The sequence below is a fragment of the Amblyomma mixtum genome, chromosome 1 (assembly GCF_055824585.1).
Source record: "Amblyomma mixtum isolate Tamu chromosome 1, ASM5582458v1, whole genome shotgun sequence".
NCBI lineage: Eukaryota > Metazoa > Arthropoda > Arachnida > Ixodida > Ixodidae > Amblyomma > Amblyomma mixtum.
In genome coordinates this window covers 2,487,934-2,511,285 of record NC_143012.1, presented here as the reverse complement: position 1 = coordinate 2,511,285, position 23,352 = coordinate 2,487,934, and the positions used below count along the sequence as shown (strand labels likewise).

Genomic DNA, 23,352 nt, shown 5'->3' with positions numbered 1-23,352 from the left:
ACTTACGAAGTTTGGAATGTCCGCAGGAATTACATGCTCTTTACAGTGTACTTTCTCAGCAGACGGAAGCAAGGAGTATTACCAGTATTACGCATTCTCGACAAGCAACTAAGTGGGTGGCACCGCGTGTTGCGTGTTTTTCAAATCGAGTAAGAAATGTGGAGCATAACAAATAAGGAAAGCTCAACACTGCAGAACAATGAACAGGACAACCTGCGAAGTTTATTTCAAGGAACAACATGTAAAAACTACACCAGCCTATTTAACTCTTCTGAGCTTCAGGTGCTTCTGGCGCTCCCTTTGCATCGCTTTGTCTTTGTTCAATGACTTTGTGAAAAAATGCAGCCTTGTAATCACAAAGAATTGAATGATTTTTGCTGTCAGGTCTTTGCAATGCACCTCACAGCCAACTTGCTCAAGGTGTACACTGCTCAGAAATTTCATAAAATCATGAATGCTGAAAGTGTAAAGCTGCTGCGCAGAGAAGAACAGTGTGAAAGCTTCCTGTAGCACAGAAACAAGTTGGGCGAGCTCACTGCCTGGGTACAAAAGGCCTCCTCTGTCACAGCGCTGAGTGAAAGAAATATTGATATCTTGCTCAGCCACGGCTTTGCTGATAGTCAAGGTTGAGGCAGGTTGTTCTAATTTCCTGGCCACGTATCCAGTATGTAATATATATGAGGCGGCTGTCACTCACTTCAGCAACATAGCTGCTGTGGTTAACTTAGACAAGACTTAATCAAGCTGCCAGCGCCATCAATATTGCCAACTTCTAGCATATCCTCTGTAATTTCGCACATGTCAATAGTGCAATCACGCTCAGGTCCTGGTGACTCAAGTAGCGCATTAACAAGTTCTCCTGAGCAGTTCCCGAACTTAGGTGGACGCGCAAGGTTATAAAAGCTCAGGCAATTTATTGTTAACAGGAACTGGCCAGGGCTGGGATGATCATTAGTACCACAATATTGTCGGATGATGGCGAACAAATTTTGCCGAACTCCGGTACAAAGCACGTTCGTGCTTTTGACTTTTTCGGTACACTACATCACTCTGTGATCACGCACAAAATTCCAGCACCACAGAAACGCGAGAAGATCACACACGGTGCAAAACACGCAACCCACGTAGAAACGAAAGCAGGCAAATACAGCTGCGCCTGGCTTGGCAGTGCGTTGTCTGCGTCGTGCCGTGGCACACCAGCCGCACTGCAGCGCCCCTAGCGGCTCCGCGATATTTTCATCGCGTTTCGCGTTCCCAAGCAAGGCGCGCCTACGCCCGCCCGTCACACTTCCCCCTACAGCCACCATACTAAAACTGCAACGCTCGGTGGCAGCACACAAAAAGCCACAACTACAGTGAACTAATACGCTACCACAACTCCCATGCATTTGACAGCCATAAAAAGCTGGAGCTGGTGATACTGATGTCGGTATGGGTAGCGAGAGCTTGCGGCGGAGGAAAAAGTGGATGATGATGATGAGCCGCGGCCTGTGGCGCCATCTGTGGGTGGCACCCGGAAGCTCCTGTGCGCAGTATTTTCAAATAAAGTAAATGTGCAGCCTCTGCAATCAAGCGCACCGTTGCTCGCAGCCGGAGCTGATCGCAGAGGCCATGGCACATGCATTTAGAAGGCTATTCCCACATGGATCGTAAAAAGTTTTAGTGTGGCCGTCACACTGATCTTTTCTTTTTTTAATATTTTCTTCTGGAAAACTGTGCGACTACCTATTTTGATGTTGCCTAAGGTTGGGCCAAATCTAGGGGTGTTTGAAGGCTCTTGGTGTTTATGATCACTCACCCTGGGGGTCCTTGCAGTCCACTGAGTGCCTCCTCGTGTTTTGTGGATTGTGGCCATTACCACTGAGAGCTCAGTTTAAGCATAGCTGCGTGTGTCCTCGTGCCTACTTGTAAACTTGGGGTTACTGTATGATCACTTCACAGCGAGCATAGCGTTTGTTGAGGGGTCTCTGCCCATGTCTGTAAACACTGCGTTTCCTATGCAGTCCATGCAGGATGCCGCCAATTTGTGTTCACCGAGGTAGCTTGCATTTGTGGGTCGGTGGTTTGGCGAGCCTCACTAGCACGTTTTGTTTAGATCTGTACTTTTTTACATGATTGAACGGCTTGGTCACTTAAAATATTTCTTGTGGCCCAGCAGACATTAAATTAGAAGCTTTGTTTGGACAGGGATTTTGGTCATCAAGTAGTATGGGAGTAGTGATGAGCAGGATGGGTTTTCTTCCCCAGTTGGACTGGATTTGGATGAGCTGAGCCTGGATCCAACGGAGTCCTCAGAGGTTCTCTCAGACTGGAGCAGCCAGAGTGGAGGTGCTGCGACATGGGAGGACTTTGAGGGTCACCGCTCGAGGCAGCGTTTTCGTCGAGGCCTCTCGCCAGCCCCTTCAGATGTCGTGCAGGCTTCTTCCACCAGAGGCTGGTGAGTGGCACTGCAAACTGACCTGGGGCCAGTCTTTATCCCCTTGGTGCGAGGTGGCTTTGTCATGATTGCCGAGCCCGCTTATAATGAACCTGACTGTAATGCGAAGCGCCATTCATTATGTTCCAATGTTTGCAATAAATCTACTAGACATACATAATAGGACTTGCGTAAAGTGAAGTTTCGTAGCATGCCTTTTATATTGGGCGCCTTGGCCAGAAAGCAATATTAGCAGCACACACATTGCGATCAACATGCCCATCGTCGCCCCGAGGTGTGCTTTTGAACCTACCGCATATCTAAGGCCGCCTTCAGTTATGGTGCAAAAGTGAACCTGTCATGAAATCTTTTCTCATAGACGTGGTCATTTCTGCGTGTATGACACTTCGCTTTTGTCGCAGTACAATTATTGCTGAGCAGCAATCACTGGCGGTGTCTGTGCTGTTTATTCTTAGCCTTAGCAAGAGGTAGGGTCATTTGGCCGAGCTTAGCACAGCTGACACTGTGGTGGATGGCAGAGGCAAGTGGCCGTACAGCGCAGCTTCGACGAAATGGGCAGGTGTGGTTTTTTAAAGTTTGAGATGTTTGGTCAGGTTCTGATCCAGGCATACAGTGCAAGGGATAACCGACCGAACGGTGCATTTGAAGTGGATGGCAGGTAGCTTTAACAACCCATGAATGTTCGAACAGGCCGCCATTTAAACTGAACCTGGCAACGTTTAACGCTAGAACCTTACCTAGTGAGGCCAGCTTAGCAGTGCTGTTGGACGAATTAGCGGGTATTAAATGGGGTGTCATAGGGGTTCGTGAGGCTATGAGGACAGATGAAGCCTATACAGTCCTAAAGGGCGCACACGTACTGTGTTATCGGGGATTAGCCGACAGACGAGAACTAGGTGTGGGATTCCTCATCACTCAGGATATAGCTGGCAACATAGGGGAGTTCTATGGTATTAACGAGAGGGTGGCAGCTATCGTAATTGGGCATAATAAGAGGTACAAGCTGAAGGTGGTGCAAACCTACAAGCCTACATCCAGCCATGATGACCAGACCGTTGACAGCTTCTAAAAAGGCGTGGAATCGGCAGTGAAGAAAGTAAAATCACAGTGCACTGTACCAACGGCGAATTCAGTGCAAAGGTAGACAAGAAGCAGGCAGGAGACCAGGCGGTAGGTAGCTATGGTGTAGGCTCCAGGAATAGCAGGGGGGAGGTATTAGTAGAGTTCACAGACAGAAATAATTTGCCGATCATGAATACCTTCTTCCGCAAGCGTGCAAACAGGAAGTGGGCATGGAAAAGCTCCAATGGTGAGACTAAAAATGAAATAGACTTCATACTGTGCGCTCACCCTGGCATCATAGAGGATGTGGAGGTGCTTGGAAAGGTCCGTTGTGGCGACCACAGAATGGTAAGGTCTCATATCAGCTTAGATTTGAAGAGGGAACGGAGGAAACTAGTGAAACAGAAGGCTATTAACGAGTTAGCAATAAGAGAGAAAGTTCAGGAATTCAGGATTTCACTGCAGTCAGATTTTCTGCTTTAACTGAAGAAGACGACTGTAATGTTAAAACAATGAACGGTAATCTCACAGCTATCGTTGTGGATTGTGCCGCAGAAGTAGGTGGTAGGATGGCTTGACAGAATACCGACAAGCTATCTCGGGAGTCTAAAGATCTGATTAAGAAACACCAAAGCATGAGGACGTCTAAAACTCCACGGACAGAATAGAACTAGCAGAGGCCCCGCCGCGGTGGCTCAGTCGTTACGGCGCTCGGCTGCTGACCCAAAAGACACGGGTTCGATCCCAGCTGCGGCGGACGAATTTCAATGAAGGCGAAATTCTAGAGGCCCGTGTACTGTGCGATGTCAATGCACGTTAAAGAACCCCAGGTGGTCAAAATTTCCGGAACCCTTCACTACAGTGTCCCTCATAGCCTGAGTTGCTTTGGGATGTTAAACCCAAATAAACCACTAAACCAGAACTAGCAGAGCTATCGAAGGTAATAAATAAGCACAAAGTAGCCAACATAAGGAACATGGAGAAAATCGAGCATGCTCTAGAGAACTGAGGTAGCCAGTGAAGAGAAAACTAGGTGTAGGTAAAAACCAGATGTATGCGCTAAGAGACAAAGAGGGCAATGTCATTAGCAATATGGATAAGATAGTTAAAGTAGCTGAAGAGTTTTACACAAATCTATACAGTACCGAATGTGATCAGAACGTTACTGAGAGCGGCAGTCGAGCACAGAAATGGGACATCCCGCCAGTAACAAAGGAGGCAGTAAAGAAAGCCTTAGGAGCAATGCAAAGGAAGAGAGCAGCTGGTGAGGATCAGATAACAGCAGATTTGTTGAAGGATGCAGGAGAAATTGTGCTAGAACAACTAGGCACTCCGTATACTACGCAATGCCTTGTGTCCTCGAGCGTACCAGAAGCATGGAAGAACGCTAACATTATCTTAATCCATAAGAAAGGAGACGTCAAGGACTTGAAGAATTACAGACCGATTAGCTTACTGTCAGTTGCCTACAAGGTATTTACTAAGGTAATCGCTAATAGAGTCAGGACAACCTTGGACTTCAGTCAACCAAATGATCAGGCAGGCTTTCATCAAGGATATTCGACAGTAGACCATATTCACGCTATCAATCAGGTGGTAGAGAAATGCGCAGAATACAACCAACCCCTATATATAGTCTTCATTGATTACGAGAAAGCATTTGACTCAGTTGAAACCTCAGCTGTCATGCAGGCATTGCGGAATTTGTGTGTAGAAGGGCGTTATGTGAAAACATTGAAAGATATTTATAATGATTGCACAGCTACCATAGTCCTCCATAAAGTCAGAGTTAAAATGTCCCATCTTACGGCTGCGCCAGTTGAAATCCTCTCTTAAGATCTCGTAGAGGGGAATTGCTGTTGAAGATGATAATTGTAGGATTCTTGACGTCTTGCAGATTCGAATTGCTCAATCACATTGCAAGAGGACACTTCTGGAGAGGTTAACTTTTTATAACAATTAAAAGCACAAAGGAAGGTACAAGCAAGGAGAAAACGTATTTACACTTGACTGGCTCACGAGAAGTTCTACGTGACGAAACCAGCCCTCGGTCCTGCCGAAACAGCTGGTTTTAAAACTTATGTCCCCGCCCTCGGTGGGGAGAATAACCAATCAGGTACTGTACAAACATCCACCCAATAACTTATTGGGGAAAGGAAAACACAACCAATCAATGATTGGGGAAAGAAGGTAGCTCATCGCGACACTGTACACATATCGTATGTACACTTTCCATCATCACGATTTTGCTTTCCTGCTGTGAGCTTCGCGAACACTCTCACTTTCCCATGATGCCGATTACTTCAACGTCCGGGTGACCCAAGTTCCAGGAAAGCCACTTCAATCCATCTGTTTCTCATTGTCGCTCCTCATGCCTGCAGCTAGCGTGACAATGTGTCAAAGCACGCCGCTGCAGACATGGCACAAAAGCCACGCACTGTGACGCGGGTTCGCCTCGCCGTAAACACGTGCACACAGAATGCGACCTAATGACTCCGTCCATGAGGGGAGTTTGACGTCTCCCGTAATCCCCCCCCCCCCCCCCCCCCCGTATCCCACTGGGTTTAGCTCTCCCCCTTCTGTGCAGTTGTGCGAAGAGAGAGAACGTAATGGGCATTCCAATAACGCGACCGGATGCGGCAAACAAAATACAGCACCGCGAACTTCACTGTCAGCAATAAAATTCCAATAAGGAAGGGTGTCAGGCAGGGAGACACAATCTTGCCAATGCTATTCACCGCCTGTTTACAGGAGGTGTTCCGAGAGCTGAAATGGGAACAGTTGGGGATAAGAGTTAATGGAGAATACCTAAGTAATTTGCGATTCGCTGATGACATTGCCTTGCTAAGTCACTCAGGACATGAACTGCAAGGTATGATCCATAGTTACACAGGCAGAGCCGAACAGTGGGGTTAAAAATTAACATGCAGAACAACAAAGTAATGTTCAACACTGGGCACATTTGTTTTTCCAGTCTCTGACTACTTGCTGACAGGTCTCGGCTTCCGCTCTGACAGGAAACAGCGTCATGGTCACATGACGCTCCCCCTCGGTTACCGTACAAGGACGCTGTCATCTGCTAGCAGACACCGCAAGCCACGGCCACCATGACGCCGAAGCAACGCCGTGCGCTCGATCATGATACTGAGTCGATTTGAAGACCGTACTGTCAGCTTAGCGCAGGTGCATTACAGAACTCCGCTTCGGAGGTATGCTCGCCACTACTGCTTGCGGCGAAATTTGCACTAGGTAGCCCAACTCGTTGCGGCTAGGCACATAAACAAAAGCCTTTGCAAAAAATTTTGACAAGAAGCGCTATAGCTGCTCCAGTATACGAGTGGTTCACCTGCGATGCTTTCAGGTAAGCGTACAGACAGCATGTTGCAAAACAAGCGAACAAGAACCTCTTGATGACACGAGCAAACAGTACGCGCTCGCAGCTCCAAACGTGCGTTCGTGTGCGGTGGATTTCAAGAAAATAAACGAAGATGCAAGAACCAAAAGTCTTACGATTGCTCAGAGAGCAGCTGCAGAGCTCATGTGAAGGTTTAATGCATGATATTGTCCTCCAGGAACACGAAAAGTACGCAACTCAATATGGCTGCCAGCGCAGCACGCAGCTGTCGTCTGCTGCCTTCCCAGCAGCCCCAAGTAGCCCGTGGATTGCCATAGGTGAAAAACGAATGTGTTGCTATGGCGATGCAGGCAGGTGGGCAGAGCTTTCGGGCTGCCCGAGAAAAACAAATACCGGACTCGAGTCTGGAAGTGAAAAACAAATGCGCCCACTCTAGCAAGGGAACAGCAGTTCGCAATTGGTAGCAAAGTGCTGGAAGTAGTAAGAGAATATGTCTATTTAGGGCAGGTAGTGACCGCAGCTGCAAATCATAAGAGGGATATAACTAAAAGAATAAGAATGGGATGGAGCGCATATGGCAGGTTCTCTCAGATCATGAATGGCAGTTTGCCAATATCCCTCGAGAAAAAAGTATACAACAGGTGTATCTTACCGGTACTCACCTATGGGGCAGAAACATGGAGGCTAACAGAGAGGGTTCAGCTTAAGTTAAGGACAACACAGCGAGCTATGGAAAGCAAAATGATAGGTGTAACGCTAAGAGATCGGAAGCAGGTGGAGTGGGTGAGGGATTAAACGCGGGTTAATGACATTGTAGTCGAAATCAAGAGGAAGAAATGGGCTTGGGCAGGCATGTAATGCGAAGGCAAGATAACCGGTGGTCCTTAAGGGTAATGGAGTGGATTTCAAGAGTAGCTGGGGGCGGCAGAAAGTTGGGTGGGCGGATGAGATCAAGGTATTTGCGGGGATGCGGTGACCGCAACTGGCAAAGGGCAGTTAATTGGAGAGACATGGGAGAGGCCTTTGCTCTGCAGTGGGAGTAGTCAGGCTGATGGTGATGAATGTGTGGCTCCTCTTCCCAGCTGCTAGTTTGCTCCGTTAGTTGTACTTACAAACCTGTGACCAGCACCTTTTCTACGATTTTCATGGGAAAAGTGAAAGATGGTGAGGTTTTGATTTTGACGCACATCCCCAATGGTGGGCTGTGGCCGTGCATCATACCACCGCCTTGTAGCTGTGTCCCAGTTTCACAGGTGTTCTTTCTTGAGGATCTCGTACAGTAGCCCTGAAATATGCTTCATGCCTCAGTGTCTGTACTATTGTGTTTTAACATCAGTACCTTTGTCGGGAAATCCCAGGAATTGAGAACAAGGGATGTGAGTACTCCGTGGGAAGCCTCATGTGCCCTTTGCTTGTTGCCTCACTGCTTCTCTGCCCATTAGGCTTTTTTTCTGTTCTCTCTGCCTTCTCTCCTTTCTCGACCCCTGCTGCGCCTTCTTTCGACATTCGTAGGAACACTCTCGCCAGTACATGCTTTGCCTCATCGACAGGTCATCATAAAGTTGGGCTCTTTTTTTTTTTTTTTTTTTTTTTTTTTTTGCTGTTCACAAGCCTTGTGGGTGGGTTGCTCACTTTGGGTACCTCAGTGAATAGTGAAAAAAATGCCACTGTATTCATTGTGTAGTTTGGTTCCATTAAACCCGGATATAACGAAACCGACAAAAGTCTGAAATGAAACTGGTTTAGCGAGCGTTCGCAGAAAAGCCCCTCCCTGATGACACAAGTCAGTTGCTGCCATGTCCAGCACACAGGACAGAGACGTGGTGCTGCTGCGTGTGTGGGAGGAGGGGAGCCAGAGATGCCTTCCTCTTTCCACGTGCCCATTGCACAGGAAAATGAACAATTGGAGGGGACACACTCAAGCTCAGTGCTAAGGAGGAATAATGAAGTCACAATCTTCAGGGAACATGGTATCTTTTCATGCTGATTGCAGATGTGTCAGATGTGGCAACGTTTTCGCACTTGAGATTACAAACTCGTGAAAGGGCAGTATTTTTAATGAAATGCCAGCTGACTGCAGTGGTTTGCTAGAGTGGTATAAGCATTGTATTTTCTTGTAACTTGCATGCCATTTTGAGGCCCACTTTAGGCGAGCAAATGCCACCTAACCAAAATTCAGTTGGAATTTGTTCTTGGGTCTGAATTGCCTGCATTGTTTTGTTCCAGGGCTTCCATGAGTGGCGATGAGCAGCTGCGCACAGTGGAAGCCCTTACTGAGGCCATCAGCCACCATCTGGGGCTGAGGGAGCAGCTGGACGTGATACGCATCATTGACCCAATGGCTTCCATCGACCTGTCTTCTGACCGGGAGTTCCCCGTCGGTGAGTCGAATTCGGCTTCACCCTGCGACACTGGGCATTGCCCCCTGGCAAGGAGTTGTCTTGTTTCAGGGTTGCAGTGAGTTGCTTGGCTCACAGAGCAGCACCTAGAAGATTCTGTGGCAGTTGCCTGCATTTTAAAACAACAGCTGTTGAGTGCCCGTATGTGGGTTTCGCGTTGCAGTCTGTTGTAGCCGTGGGCATAACCAGCGGGTGTGCTGCCGGGGGAGCCACTTGGAGAGCGGATACCGTGAAAGGAGCAAGGTGTGACGTGAGCGGCGAAATGCCTAACTGGCAAGTGGTTGCCACAGGGTGTTTACTGTGGAAGGAGGCTTTATGGCGAGAGCGTAGAGAGATGTGACCAGAGCAACCGTCCGGAAGGCGATACCGGAAGGCGGTTACCGCAGAAAAAGGATGGTGTGGCTGAAGTGGAGCCCAACTGGCTGATGGTTACCGTGGAAGGAGTAGAGAATACACTACCGGTATGTGATAGCCGTGGAAGGCGGGTATGCTAAGTGTTGGAAGAAGGTTACTGCAGTAGTAACCCTGCAGGAGGAAGAAGGGCGAGGAGAGAGCAAAGGAATGTTGCAGATGCTGCGAAACACCCTGCCCGAGGAGAGGATCATCGGTGCTGCTGCACTTCTAGAGTGGTGAACTGGGGAGCAGACCTAGACGAATAACAGTTGTGTGGAAAGCTATAAAATGTGCCCTAAAACTATACAGATGTGAGGTCACTGTCACATTCGCTACCACAGCATATTGTGAAGTATAAATATGCGAGGGGGTACCCAAAAGAAACCGGACTTATTTTTGTTTGAACTTATTTGTTCGCATTTTAAGCACAGACCTTCAATCTCCTTCAAAGTGCTCCCCACTTGCAATGATACACTTGTCGAATCTTTCATTCCATTTTTCAAAACATTGTTTAAATTCATCTTTTGTGATGCTTGACAGTGCCTCCGTCGTTTTTTTCTTCACCTCAGCAACATCAGCGAACCGCTTTTCATTCACCTATTTTTTCATTCTAGGAAACAAAAAAAGTAGCACGGGGCAAGGTCGGGAGAGTATGAGAGTTGAGGAATAAGGGTCATGCCATTTTTGGTCCAAAATTGTCGTAGAGACAGGGCTGTGTGAGCAGGGGCATTCCCATGATGGAAAAACCAGTCACCCGACCGCCACAAATCTGGCCGCTTCCACCGCACACTGTTGCCCAATCTTTTCAAAATATCCAAGTAGAAAGCCTGGCTAACTGTCTGACCCTGCGGAACAAATTCTCAATGGACGACTCCTCTCACGTCGAAAAAACAAATCAGCATTGTTTTGAGGTTTGGTTTCACCTGACGAGTTTTCTTGAGGCGAGGTGAATTTGAAGTTTTCCATTGGCATGATTGTTGCTTTGATTTAGGATTCGATTCAGGAACACTTGAGTTGTCCCCATAGCATCGTCCTTGTACGTCTTAATATTTCAAGAGTTTCCAATCAACTTGTTCCGAGCAAAAATCAGAATTTCACCGGCGCACGCTGTTCATTAAAATCAGCCATTGCAAAAACGACGTTCACACAAAACAGTCGTCACTCTAAAACTCTGCCTAAACTAGTCTGACCTCCTTCAACGACGGCACTCGGCTTACTGACGCTGGAATGTTCGTTCTATGCGCTCCTAGTGGCAAAACGCGGTACCACAGAAGCTTTGCCGACCAAAAAATTTAGTCCGGTTTCTTTTGGGTACCCCCTCGTATATCGTAAAACAACATGCAATTTTGGTGAGAGTTCTCGCGTAATTTTGCAGTAGGGAGCTCTGTAGAATGCACACAGCGGTTCTTCTTGACATCAAGGCACGCAATAAGGGCAAAATTATCACCCTGCCTGTCATAGAAGTTGAGTTGTAGGGTTTTTAAGTTGTGACTTCAGAAGCTGGGAGAGGTTAGCATTCCTCTTTCAGACGTCACACATTAAAAACCCAACAACTCAACTTCTATGACAGGCAGGGTGATAATTTTGCCCTTATTGCGCGCCTTGATGTCAAGAACCAGTGGTGTGCATTTTACCAAGTTCCCCGCTGTAAAAATTTCTTGAAAGTGCTTCGCAAAAAGTTGCGTAGCATATTACTTAACTGCACAAGCACAAAATAGGGAGACATATTTGGAGTCAGCACACTAAGATGCATATTTCCTGGAGATTTCATAAGTGTGACTTCATAAAAAAAAATTTTTTTTCTAAGGCTCTTCAAGCAAAAATAACTTGAGGAAATTTCCCTAGGTGCGGAGTAGTGAAATTGGATGCAAATGCAACAGGTTGTCATGTGTACTGCCACAGATCTAAGGCGACTTGACGACCGCAAGCTGCGGGAGATAGCAGAGTATGTGCGGAAGAACACTGCGGCCACTCGGACAGCACAGGTGGGCAACGACACCAAGGCTGCTGGGAGCACAAGCTCCAGGAGGAAGAGCCGTCGAGGTGGCAGCCACCATTCCGAGCACAGCAGCTCTGCCTCGTCAATGCCGTCTGCTGCACGCAAGGTGGGGCTTCTTTTCTGATGGTCACACTTCCGATGCAGCATGTGCTCTTGATGGCTTTCCAGGGACCAAGGGGACACTGGGGAAAGGCGAACAGGGAGCGGTGTCCTGATCAGGTGGGCAAAATAGTTTTATTTTTGAAGTGTGTGCCAGGGTGTGGCTCTTATTTGAGTCAGGCCTGTATGTACAACCAGAAGCATCTCACTGTTGCTGTGACTGTTCTAAATAATAATGTGAACACTGCTAAATGACTGCTCATACTTTATTCAAGGAAATTCCTCGTCACTCCCATAGGTGCCTTCCCAGACGCAGTCGTCTTCAGTGCTGTCCATCTGGTTCGATATTCCAGTAACCTTGAAGCTTTTCACAATGGTATCGCATGACACCCAGCACTTGAAATCCACAAACAATTTTGCTACAGTGAAGCTCTCATCCGCTGCCATCCGCTCGGAGTGACAGCACCGGAATTCAGCTTTAAATGGCTGACAGAAACTTCCAACGGCTGCAGAGTACTTGTCATTCCTCCAGGAATGACAGCTAAATTCGCTTGAGTTTTGGCAAGCCAGGCCTTGACACGGTCTGTGCAATGTCCTCGAAAACTGTTGAGGTCGAGCAATGCCCTCCATTGCAGTAGGCCGCCTGGCTGGTTCGCCCACACCATTTGTTTACTCAGTCCAAAACGAGTTCATCACACATCAAACCTTTTCATGGACACGAACAACGATGCCACCTGGCAACTTTTCTTTTGGCAGCGTCTTCTCATGAAAACCACACAAGGCGGCAGCTTTCTGCCATCGGCAGTGATGCACAGCATCACCATCCACAAGTGCCAAGCGAATGTGTGCTTGTTGGCCGAAAACTGCCGCTGCAAACAAGGCTCGTGCAGCTATTCATGCCACCTCTGCGACAGCTGTGCCACTAGCGCTTCCCCTGTATGAAACTCTGGCTGGAGTTTCATGGCCAGGAAAGCATTGAAACACCACCTGCAGAGCTTCTGAATCATGGGAACTGTGCAAGCTGGAGAACCTGCCAAGCGCCCTCGTGGTTCCTGGCATGTTCACGCTCAGCCAGTAATTTGAGAGTGCAGCGTGGCCATTTCAGGAGCCCCTCATCGTTGTTTTGTTAGATGATGACCCAGTCTGTAATAGTTGTAGTTGAATTAAATATATGAAAAGTATATTTGACTTGAATAATGATACAGTAGAATTTTGGATAAGATCCAGGTTGATAGCAATGTGTAAAATTCCCTCGCCAGAGGGCTGCATTGTGTTCATTGGGCAGAGGTTGGGGTGTTACGAGCCTCCACTGCGGATGTTACGAACCCACAACCTTCGAATTGTTGCCCATACATCGCCTGCGTCAGGATCCCTGGTCTCGCGGCGCGCACCACCAGATATCGCTGACGTCAGTGGCGGTGAGCGACCTGCACAGCGCCGACGTTGCAGCCCGTACAAATCGCAGTCACGCCTTGCGCGCTATGTATGGATGACAGCGGCTGAAACTACTACCAAGCTGATCAGTGTTATAACAGCTAATTTTGACCAGATCAATCTCGAATTAACATCTTTTTCTGAGTGGTTCCTGGCTGATTGCTCATTCCATTATATTTAATAGAGCTGGACTCTAAAAATTAACCTCATTATAAAATACATACCGGTTATTACAATTAAGTGCAGTAAAAGTGCGCCCTGGTTCAATGGGCGGCTGTGAAGAGCTAATAAAAGGAACAAAAAAACATTTGTATGGCAGGCGGTTGCTAACAACCTATTAAAGGGATACTGAAGCAAACTTTTGGAGCTGCTCTTATACATGTAAACAAAACCTTGACTGCTAAAATTGATAAATGCGACAAGCATTTTAGCGAAAAAGGCGGATAACACGTTTTTTCTTGCGATTTATTACTGTATTGTTGCACCTGGAGGCTGCCTGTGGAAGCTACAACTGGACCTCATTACATCCGTGCGCCCACCGTTCCCGCAGGAGCACGATTGCCATCGCTACTCGCGGTTGTCGTCTGCTCACGGAGTACACAGATATGTCAAGATGTTAATCGATGCTGTCTACATACCATAACCGTATGCACGCTTACATATGCTAAATGCAGCTATTTTTTCCGGACTTTACGCCATATCTAACATTCTTACTTTTAAAACGGGCACGACTATGTTTAGCCTAGTGGTGCCATCTGGTGGTTAGGAGTGGAACCATTGTTGTCAACAAACCGACGCCCCTCTTAGCCTAAAGGGGGCAGAATCGTCATTCTAAATTAAAAAATAAAGCAAATTTATTACTCGTACGTTTTCTTATGGGCGACAGGAGACGAAGTGAAAGACCGGTGGCCCATTTATGGCCGCTGGTCATAGGCGCTGAAGAAGGCAGTGACAACGACGAAACCAGTCTGACGCGAGGCTTCATGCATCAAAGGGCGCCGCCATATTTAACACCACGGGAGGTTGCCACATGACGTCACGCTCTTCACCGCACGCTGCCGGGAGGGCTTGGCGCGCTGTCATGAAACATCGAAAATAAAACCATCCGCTGAAAAATATACGCAGTGACGACTAGATTTCGGTGTAATCTCATTCCAAGAATCTATTTTCAGCGTTTTTGTTCAATTTTAAGAGTTTGCTTCAGTATCCCTTTAAACACATGGGAAAAATACCAAAAAAGGCGATAAAAATTACCAAACAATGCTTAAAGCTACCAGTCACCAGTTTTACAGTAATGTTTTGCTTACCATGATGTCACTAACCCCTGAAGATTTTGGAGCATAATTAACCCTCATTTCCATCCTTATTTATTCTTGACAAATTCTAATGGTGACCAGCCAGACGATGCCCATTCTGCTCAGCTCTTTAACAGCGCTTTCACATCTGTTTTCACTCGAGAAGTCATCACCACCACTCCAGCCCTCAATTCATTTCATAATTACTCTATGCCCCCAATAGTCATTAGTGGAGATGGTATTCTTTCTTTATTAACTAATCTTAAAGTTACCACAAGCGCGGATACACTGGGCTTTAACAACAAAATACTGAAAAAGATATCTCGGGAGTATTTTTCAAGTCTTGTCTGCACTTTTTTTCTCAGTCTTTGGCTCCATCCTTCACGACGTGCATGTAGCCAAGGTAATACATTTTTCAAATCAGGCATCCGCTCTGATCCTCTTAACTGTAGGCCCATTTCATTGACTTGCACCTTCTCCAAGCTCCTTGAACATGTCATACAGACTCAAATCATTAAGGGGGGAAGGGTGTCTTAGAAGTAAATTTTTATTAATGAAGGCAGAACTATGAAACCTTTGGGAAACATGCATTTTCACCTGCTGATTCCAAATACGCAATTTAATTTTATGCACAACATGTCCTTGTGCGCTTAAGCGCAATCTCTTGGGTAACTTTTGCCGAGAATTTGAAAGTCTACCGCAGAGAACTTGTTAGAGTGCATGCAGTTAGTTTCTCTTGACATCAAGCTATGCAGTAAGAGTAAAATTATCATCCTGTCTTTTATAGAAGGCGAGTTAAAGGATTTTGAAATCATCAGTTTCTTCCTGTTCGTGACTTGGCAAATTCAAAGCCCTGTAACTCAACTTCTATGATGGGCAGGACAATAATTGTGCCCTTATTGCATAGTTTGATGTGAAGACAAGCCAGGAAGTTTCCTGCAGCAAAATTTATTGAAAGCTCTCGGCAAAAAGTTGCCTATTATATAAGTGCACAAGGACTTGTTTTACTTCAAATTAAATTGCTTATTTGGAAACAGCACGCAAAAATACATGTTTCTAGAAGATTCCATTACTGTGACTTCATTAACAAACATTTTTTTTTCAAAGACCAGCTTCCCCCCTTAATTAGCTCAAAGATCATAACATCATATTTAAATATCAACACGGTTTTCGTAAGAGATCTTCTTGGATTTACTAATGACGTGTTTACTTCTTTAGATGCTGGAATTCACGTCGATGCTTTGTTTCTAGATTTTTCCAAGTCATTTGATCAGGTACCCCACCATAGGCTACTTCTCATGCTATCGCATCTCAGTATTCACCCTCAAGTACTAGCATGGATTAAAGACTTCCTTTCATCTCTCGTTCAGTTTACTTATGGTAATGGTTCTATCTCTACAATGACCCATGTCACATCTGGTGTACCCCAGGGAAGTGTGCTTGGTCCCCTGCTCTTTCTAATAATTATTAATGACTTACCAAATTGCATTTCTTCACTAATTAGACTGTTTGCCGATGACTGTGTTGTGTCCCGAGCCATTACAAGTGACTCTGACCGACAATATTTACAAACTGACCTCGATTCCATTAACACTTAGTGCCAGTTATGGCTAATGACCCTAAACCCTTCCAACACAAACCTCATCTCCTTTACTAGAGAATTCTTATCACATCCCAACCACCTACTCTCTTAATGACTTGGCGGTTGACATAGCTTTTACTTACACATATCTAGAAGTTTACCTTCAGTCAGACTTCGCCTGGAACTATCATACTAACTTGATTCTAGCAGCTGCCAACTGTTCTCTTGGCTTCTTAAAACGTAACCTTCAACATGCTTCGGCGCACGTGCGTAAACTTGCTTATATTACATTAATTCTACCTAACACTGAGTACGCTTTAGCCATTTGGGACCCAGATCAAGCCATCATCAAAGGTACATCGAATCACTGCAAAACCATGCTGCTCGTTTCATTTTTTCAGATTACTCACGTTTTACTAGCGTTACGACATTAAAAGCTTGTGCTAGACTTGACAGCCTTTCCCATCATCGTAAACTCTCTTGCTTAACTCTTTTTCACAGAATTTACCGTCATCCGTTGCTTCACAACAATTTCTTCCACTCACCCTCAGCAGTGTTTCCACGCCCTCACCATCCTTTCAAGATCAAACACATCACATGCCACACGTCAACTTTTGCCAAATGATTCATACCCGAAACCATTATTTATTCAAACCGGCTGCCTTCCATTTCTTTTTTTCTTTTCAGTTCCTCATGTTAGATGTTCCTTCTTGTGTTTTCATGTTGTGATTTTTTACCACCCCCCTATGTAATACCCTCGTGACGAGGGCCTCTAGGGGTTTCTTGAAATAATAATATTGCCACTGCACGAACCAATCAGTGGCACCGTACTGTGGCTGAACTGTTTTAGCTGGGACTTGCTATGCCTTGGGCATTAGAGGTGTTTGAAGATTGTCTTCCTTGCTCGAGCTCCCTGCAGTCTGGCACGCCCATCTCGTCTAATTAAACCCGATCTGTGTTTTTCAACTGTTTGTCGGTGACATATTTGGTGGAGGTGCTGGGTATTCCCATAATGCTGAGTTGTCCGGCTAGCCATGGTGGATGTCATGGCTCTTACCGCTCTTACCAGCGCTGTCAGTTAACCAGACTCCGGTTGCAGGTCTCGCAGACAGCGGCTCGCATTGCGGACGGGTGTTGAGACCACGCGTGGAGAACAGGCGTCAAGAGTGTCCTCACAGTCAGAGTACGGGGGATGCTACCCAGCTGCTCCACCGAATACGTCACCGACAAATGGTTGAAGAACACAGACCAGAAGACACAGACGGTCTGTGTTCTTCAAGCATTTGTCGGAGACAGTATAAAGCACACTTCACTTTCCCCTGTTGGCGTTTGACCGTAACTGCCAAATTCAGTGAAATTTCAAGATGATCCCTGAGCAACTACTGCAGTGGCTTAGCCCTCTGTCAACAGGTCGGGCTGCTTCAGGAGCAACTTTTTGTGGCAGTTCCCTCTTTTTTCGACAGGGGAAACATAAAACCAGTGTGCTTTGATTTGAAACAATTTTTGAAGCGAAGAGCTTCACTAGGCTCGTCAACACCGTGCTTCGCGCGAGCCACCCCTCGGCGCGGCCGCCGCGCGCGCTACGTCGCCACTTCTCCTCGCCACCAGTTTACCCCTCGCTGCGGCCGCCGCCGCCGTCCCAAGAGGAGAAGGTTTTTTCGCAAGGCGTTGCGAGAACGCGTGAGCGGCGGCGGCTGCCGTAGAAGAGGCGCAGACATTCGCCATGGAAGGAGGAAAAAAAGACCCAGAAGAGGTAGCGAGGGAGTTCGCTACTGCGCGCTCGCCTCCTCGCCACCTTTTGCCTTTTCCGCCAGAGTTGCTACGCATGCGGAAGGAGGGCTAATAACGCGCTTGCCTACACCGTTATCGTGGTGCTCCCAGTGCACTGTGCGCGAACTGCGACAGCCACGATGTCAAACAAAGCATAACTGCAGCTTTTCGCTTGTATATCCAGGCTTAACCAGAGCTAAGCCACTGCCAAATTTTTTGCCCTGTTGGCTTGTACGTGGCTGAGGTTGTCCAGGGGTGGTGGGGGCTCCTTCTGACCTGGTACCACCTCTGTGCTCGACAGAGGGGCCGGCGCAAGCGCCATCGGCAGCAGCAGCAGCAGCAGCAGGAGAGTGCCATCCAGTGGCAGCAGGAGAAGGCGCTGCGGCAGAAGCTCAAGGAGAAGCGCAGCGGCCTCTTCCGCCGCGAGGAGGTGCTCACCATCACCCGCACAGCGCCAGCAGCAGCAGCAGCTGCTTCCCCATCCAGCCTGCTTGCTGCCGACGAAGACTATGTGGATATTCTGGGCTGAGCACTAGGGGCATTGGGATTTGTGGGTAGGTTAGCAGCAGTGTAATTTATCGTCTTGTGAGCTTTCATCTCTTCCTCACTTGTGTTCACTCTGTGTGGGTTGCTGCAATGGTTTTTGCAAAGGGTATCAACACGAGACATCTCTTCTGTCGTGTAGCGTAACACTCTAAAGGGGAAGGCTTATTGCGAGCATTACTGCATCACGAGGTACGCTGCAGTGCGCCTGTCTATTTGTATTGTTTTGGGCAATCGTGTTGTGCCAATATGAACATGCTTCGAAAATATTGCCCCTGAGGAGCAGTTTGCATGTTTCATTTGTAAAGGCATTCTGAGTCTGTGTGAAAGGTAATGTTTTCACTTGTTTTTCATTGGAGCATTCGTTGTTTGGGTTTAGGTTATTTCCCCCTGCCATCCCCCTGGCAAGAGGAAATATGTCGAAAACTGTCTTGGGGTGGTTCCATTTCATTTTGGCCAAATGACAGTCCGTGTGTGCCAGCAAGACAAGGTAACAAGTGCGCCAGAGCACATGTGCCAATTCAGTGTTGAGGGACAGGAATTGCCATTGCAGTAGAGAGGGCCTAAAGAAGGGAGATAGGGAGCATCCACTGCCTCCTGCGTTCATGGTGCCTCGGGGCTGTCTGCAAGACCAATGAAGTGACACTCGGCACAGATCTGAAAATGTGCTGCAGCCATCTGCCAGAAGAGCACCTTCTGTCTCCATGTTTTCATAGTCTTAGCTTCATATTTATACAATTATTGCGAATGTTTACTTGTGTAATGAGCGTTTCTCTTTTCAAAAGTATACGAAACTGCGGAAATTGTGTTCATTGTGCACTGTAATATATTGAACAAAATTATATTTTTACAGCAGGAATAGCAAGTGCATTCATTACACAAGGAAATAAAGTACTTTCCCTGCTGTTCTTTGAATCCAGCAGGGATATTTGATTGTGCTTCCTTTGCAGACTATCAAGATGAGTTTTTTTTTTTTTTTTTTTTGTCATGGTGGAAGTTCACTGTGAGCTTTTTTTTTTTCCCCTCATGTTAGGGGGGGGGGGGGGGTTCTATTTAAGGGAATTGCACTTATTGGTCTTTGCTTTTTCTTCTGTTTGGCTTTCATTATTTGCACAAGTTTTTGTTGCCTTCATTGTTGCTTTGCAGGTACTATGGGGACTATACTCATCTTGGCAGGGTACTTTGGCATGAAAGAAAAAGACCAACAGCTTTGACGAATTAATTATCAGTGTTCAGTTTTGCTGCTGTAGCGAGGCTTCTGCAGGAAAAATAGTTGTGATTCAGCACCATTGCAGTTCCTTTTTCTTCATCTCAGCTGTACATAAGGAATGTCTGTTCTGCATTGCCTCTTCTTGTTTGCAAATGATTGTGATTCTTCTGTTATTGGTGTGACCTTGTGTACCTGTCTTTTTTCTTTGTACAAGTGTGACAGAAAGCTACTGCCAAATTTTGTTTTGTCCTTTAGAATTGTTCATTCATGATTATTTTAAATTTGTTCATAGTTTTGTACCACACAGGGAAAGATTTGTGATGGACAGGAGTGCCATGTTGAGGAAGTGGAAGGTTTTAAGCCCCATACCATGGTGGCTATGATTGTGGGTGGTCAGGCTGGGCAGCAGCATGCAGGTTGGTTTTGCACAGGTTTTCAGACCTGCTTGAAAATGGCGTAGTGTCAGCAAGTTGAGATTACTGCGTGCCACCTACTTTTGGGTTTTGTTCAGTCAGGTTATTAAACGGAATCCTTCAGCATGAACAAATGGCTCAAGCATGGCATTGACACGGCTGGTAAACCTGTCGATGGGAGGAGGAGAAATTGGTGCGTCAAAAGGAACCATGCGACATCAACCACATCTTTAATGCTGCTGCACAGTCATCGTCAATAAAACATCATTTTTTGTGATTGTTTGGACTTTCTTCACTAAATCAACTTGCTCACTAGGGAAGCTTCATGATGACATACTTTTTATTGCCATACACAGTGTTGAAGTGGTGCACCAGGCAGCCGGCATTGCTTCAACCAGTGAGTGCACAGCCCATTTGGAAATCATTAGAATTGGGCTCAACAGGTGATATCATTGTATGCAAATGTTTTGCGATGTGTTGCACTGGTACTGCAACAGTTAGGACTGTCTACTTTTGGAGCTCTCGTGCCCATCACGTTGCCTGTGTGTAAGGCTGACCAGTCTTGTGACAAAAGTGGTGTGCAGCAGTCTTGCTTCTGCTGCGTACAACGCATATTAGGAGACCATTCAATGCCATATATTGTGACCATGCTGGTAGTTTGTAGTGAAATCAGTGGAGTGGTGAAGTGAATTGAGGTGGCTGTATTTGACAATTGCATTCTGCTGAAAGTTAGCTTCACATTTGAAATAGTGGCAGATGCGTCGTATAGTGCGGCTGTTTTTGCGGCTGAGGTGAAGTATTTATTTAAATACAACTTGCAACTCGTGCAGAACGTACCACCTAAGATTTGCACTTCATATCGATCTGAGTACCTTCATACAAACTACCAACTTGTGCAAGCATTCAGTGAACTTTGTGCATTGATGGCTAGTTGCATAAATTTCCAGCACTGCATGGCTTTGAAAGCTGAGCACCTACCACGCATTCTGTCGCAGCTCCCAATCACCGGCTGTCTGTGTAAGGCCGTAAACAGGAAGGGGCCCTGCGACCACCTCGTGGTCAATCATTAGCAGCACCGTGGCAGTAGGCACTTCAACAGAGATGCCATTTGTGAATTTATTTTTTAATGCCCAAAAGGAGCACTGATACTGACAGCGTTTACGTTATTGCAAGGACCCGGTCGGTGCCATTGACTATGGTAACCTCGCCTGCAACGTTGACTGCACTATTGTGTCATAGAGGAAAGTTCTTGTGCATTACTTGTATGGTACTACGGTATGTGGGATCTCTCATCCTAGAACTGCTTCCGATTAATTTAGACCACCCTTGGTTCAATGTCCGCCAAGCAGAAGTAAGGCAGGTCTCGAGTTAAATCGAGCAAGTTCCTGGGTCTTTCCGCTAGCTGTGCGTGTACCGGTGAAGTATTTTAGAAGTGTTTTACGGTTAACTTCACGAAGCGTGCAACCTGTTTGAAAAGAATTGGCCCATCGACTTCCCGTTGCCATGGCTTCTGAGGTCACTGTTTCTGTGCCATCGGCATAGTCTACCACAGGGTATGTAGTCTTCCAACTTTGGAGGCCATATTTCGGGCTGCGCTGAAACTAAGGGACGCCGGAGGTAGAGGCTGCGAGAGGCCAATGCCTGAGCACAGAGTAGCTGGACCGTACCCACCTTTGTTCGAAGACAACGGTTACTAAAGGCGTTTCTGTGGTCCAGTAAAGTGCCCGGCTGCCCAACATTTGTTCGGCGGGATGCTTCGCGCGGCAGGACGCACGCGCTCATAAGTCTACGGGTTCAGCACTTTGCCCATAGCAATAACCAGGCCGCTGACATTGTCGACGACGAAGTAGAGGAACGGCCTGTCGAGCACAACGTCGATGGTCTCCTCCGAGGGGCCCACGAAGGCAGGCTCCCGGCGCCGGTTGCTCGGCTTGGGCGGGGGGGCGGCCGCAGGTCCGCTGCTCGCCACGCGGGGCGCCTTGATGTCCAGCGAGGACTTGTGCACGACGTTGGTTACGTGCAGCCACGGCACGTCGCTCATGTCGAACAGCTGCGCCCTGCCGGGGCCGAACAGCGATGCGAGCCCCATGCGGGCCAGCGGCGTAGTCAGGTTCTCGTGGCTGTGCTCGATCTTGATGCGCGGCAACTGCGAGGACACAGGTCGGTGGTGAACGACTGCATACAGTGCGAAAATTGCGGCCTTAACTTTTTTGTGTAAAAGTGTGCGCTGATCACGCGTAGCACATTAATGCGGGGTGTTGCAGCAGTGGTTATGGACAGAAAATTCGCAGTTCAAGCATGCATCTGACATGTGGGCTAAGTGAGCTTCTTTGCGGGAGAGATTTAGCGTGCCGGAGACTTATACCGGTTTTACGTACGGCTGTTGCGCATACGCTGTGGTCCTACCCGGCAGAGAACTGCTCGAAAAAAATCGCATGTTAATCAGCCCTATGCAATTGACCAAAGGGAAGAGGTCCCACGCGATGTGAGAAGACGCATCAACGTGCACCCCATTCCGCGGAATGTGCATCCTGCATATAACATCGAGAGGAGGAAAGCAAGAGGTGAAGCCCTGCAGAAGAAATGGGACAAGCAAATTAACACCCTTTACGTGGACGCAGCAGTACCAAAGAATGGATTCATGACTATTGTGGTCTCAATGCCTTCAGGGTCGATGGTGAACTGCGCCTCGGTGAAAACATCAAACCCCACTCACGCAGGGAGGCAGCTATTGCATTAGCTGTAGCATCTAACCCCAACGCCGTTGTGCTCACTGATTCCCAGAACGCCTGTCGCAACTTCAATAACGCATTAATTCACAAGTCAGGGTTGTCATTGCTGACTACGCATCCACCCAACCAAGTCTGGAACTACCAGGAGGAAACGAAGCCGCCCACAGGCATGCCCGAGCCCTTCTATACCGGGCGTCTCCCCCTGATAACCATGAAGGGTGCCGCGACCTAATAGGTTTAGCAGTGTATGCTGACAATCTCGCGCCATACAGAACAGCCAGAAAAGATTACCCAACACCACACAAATCCCTCAATAAGTTACAAGAGAACACCCTTAGGAGACTACAGACCAACACATACCCAACACCAGCTATAAATTACACCAGTGGTACCCTACACTATACTCTCCGCAGTGTCCACATTGTGGAGAGGTAGCTAACTTCTACCATATGGTGTGGGCATGCCAGTTTAATCCCTTAGTTGACCCCATTCCAAACCCCTCGGAGGAGCAGTGGGAGGCCATTCTGCTCAGCGATGATCCTGACCGTCAGCACTGGCTGGTGGGGAGGGCCAGCGCAGCAGCAGCAGCCAGTGGACTACTGGACTAGGCGGCCCACCCACATGTTCTG

At 47.3% G+C, this 23,352-nt stretch overlaps 2 protein-coding genes across 7 annotated transcripts in view; one reads left to right on the top strand and one right to left on the bottom strand.

The window, feature by feature from the left end:
- LOC149365248 (uncharacterized) overlaps positions 1-20,269 on the top strand; it is a 31,021-nt gene extending 10,752 nt beyond the window's left edge. The window contains exons 4-8 of one of the 2 annotated variants that reach the window (XM_089541268.1): positions 2,248-2,437; positions 9,081-9,235; positions 11,549-11,751; positions 11,814-11,864; positions 18,127-20,269. In XM_089541268.1, the coding sequence (XP_089397394.1) occupies positions 2,248-2,437; positions 9,081-9,235; positions 11,549-11,751; positions 11,814-11,864; positions 18,127-18,354 (827 nt within the window). In that variant the 3' untranslated portion in view covers positions 18,355-20,269. The remainder of the gene's footprint in view (positions 1-2,247; positions 2,438-9,080; positions 9,236-11,548; positions 11,752-11,813; positions 11,865-18,126) is intronic. The other variant, XM_089541269.1, reaches the window with a different exon arrangement.
- Positions 19,940-23,352, bottom strand: part of LOC149365246 (leukocyte elastase inhibitor-like) — a 72,612-nt gene continuing 69,199 nt past the window's right edge. For all 5 annotated transcript variants that reach the window (XM_089541248.1, XM_089541244.1, XM_089541240.1 and 2 more), the window contains exon 5: positions 19,940-22,137. In XM_089541248.1, coding sequence (XP_089397374.1) covers positions 21,778-22,137 — 360 coding nt within the window. In that variant the 3' untranslated portion in view covers positions 19,940-21,777. The remainder of the gene's footprint in view (positions 22,138-23,352) is intronic.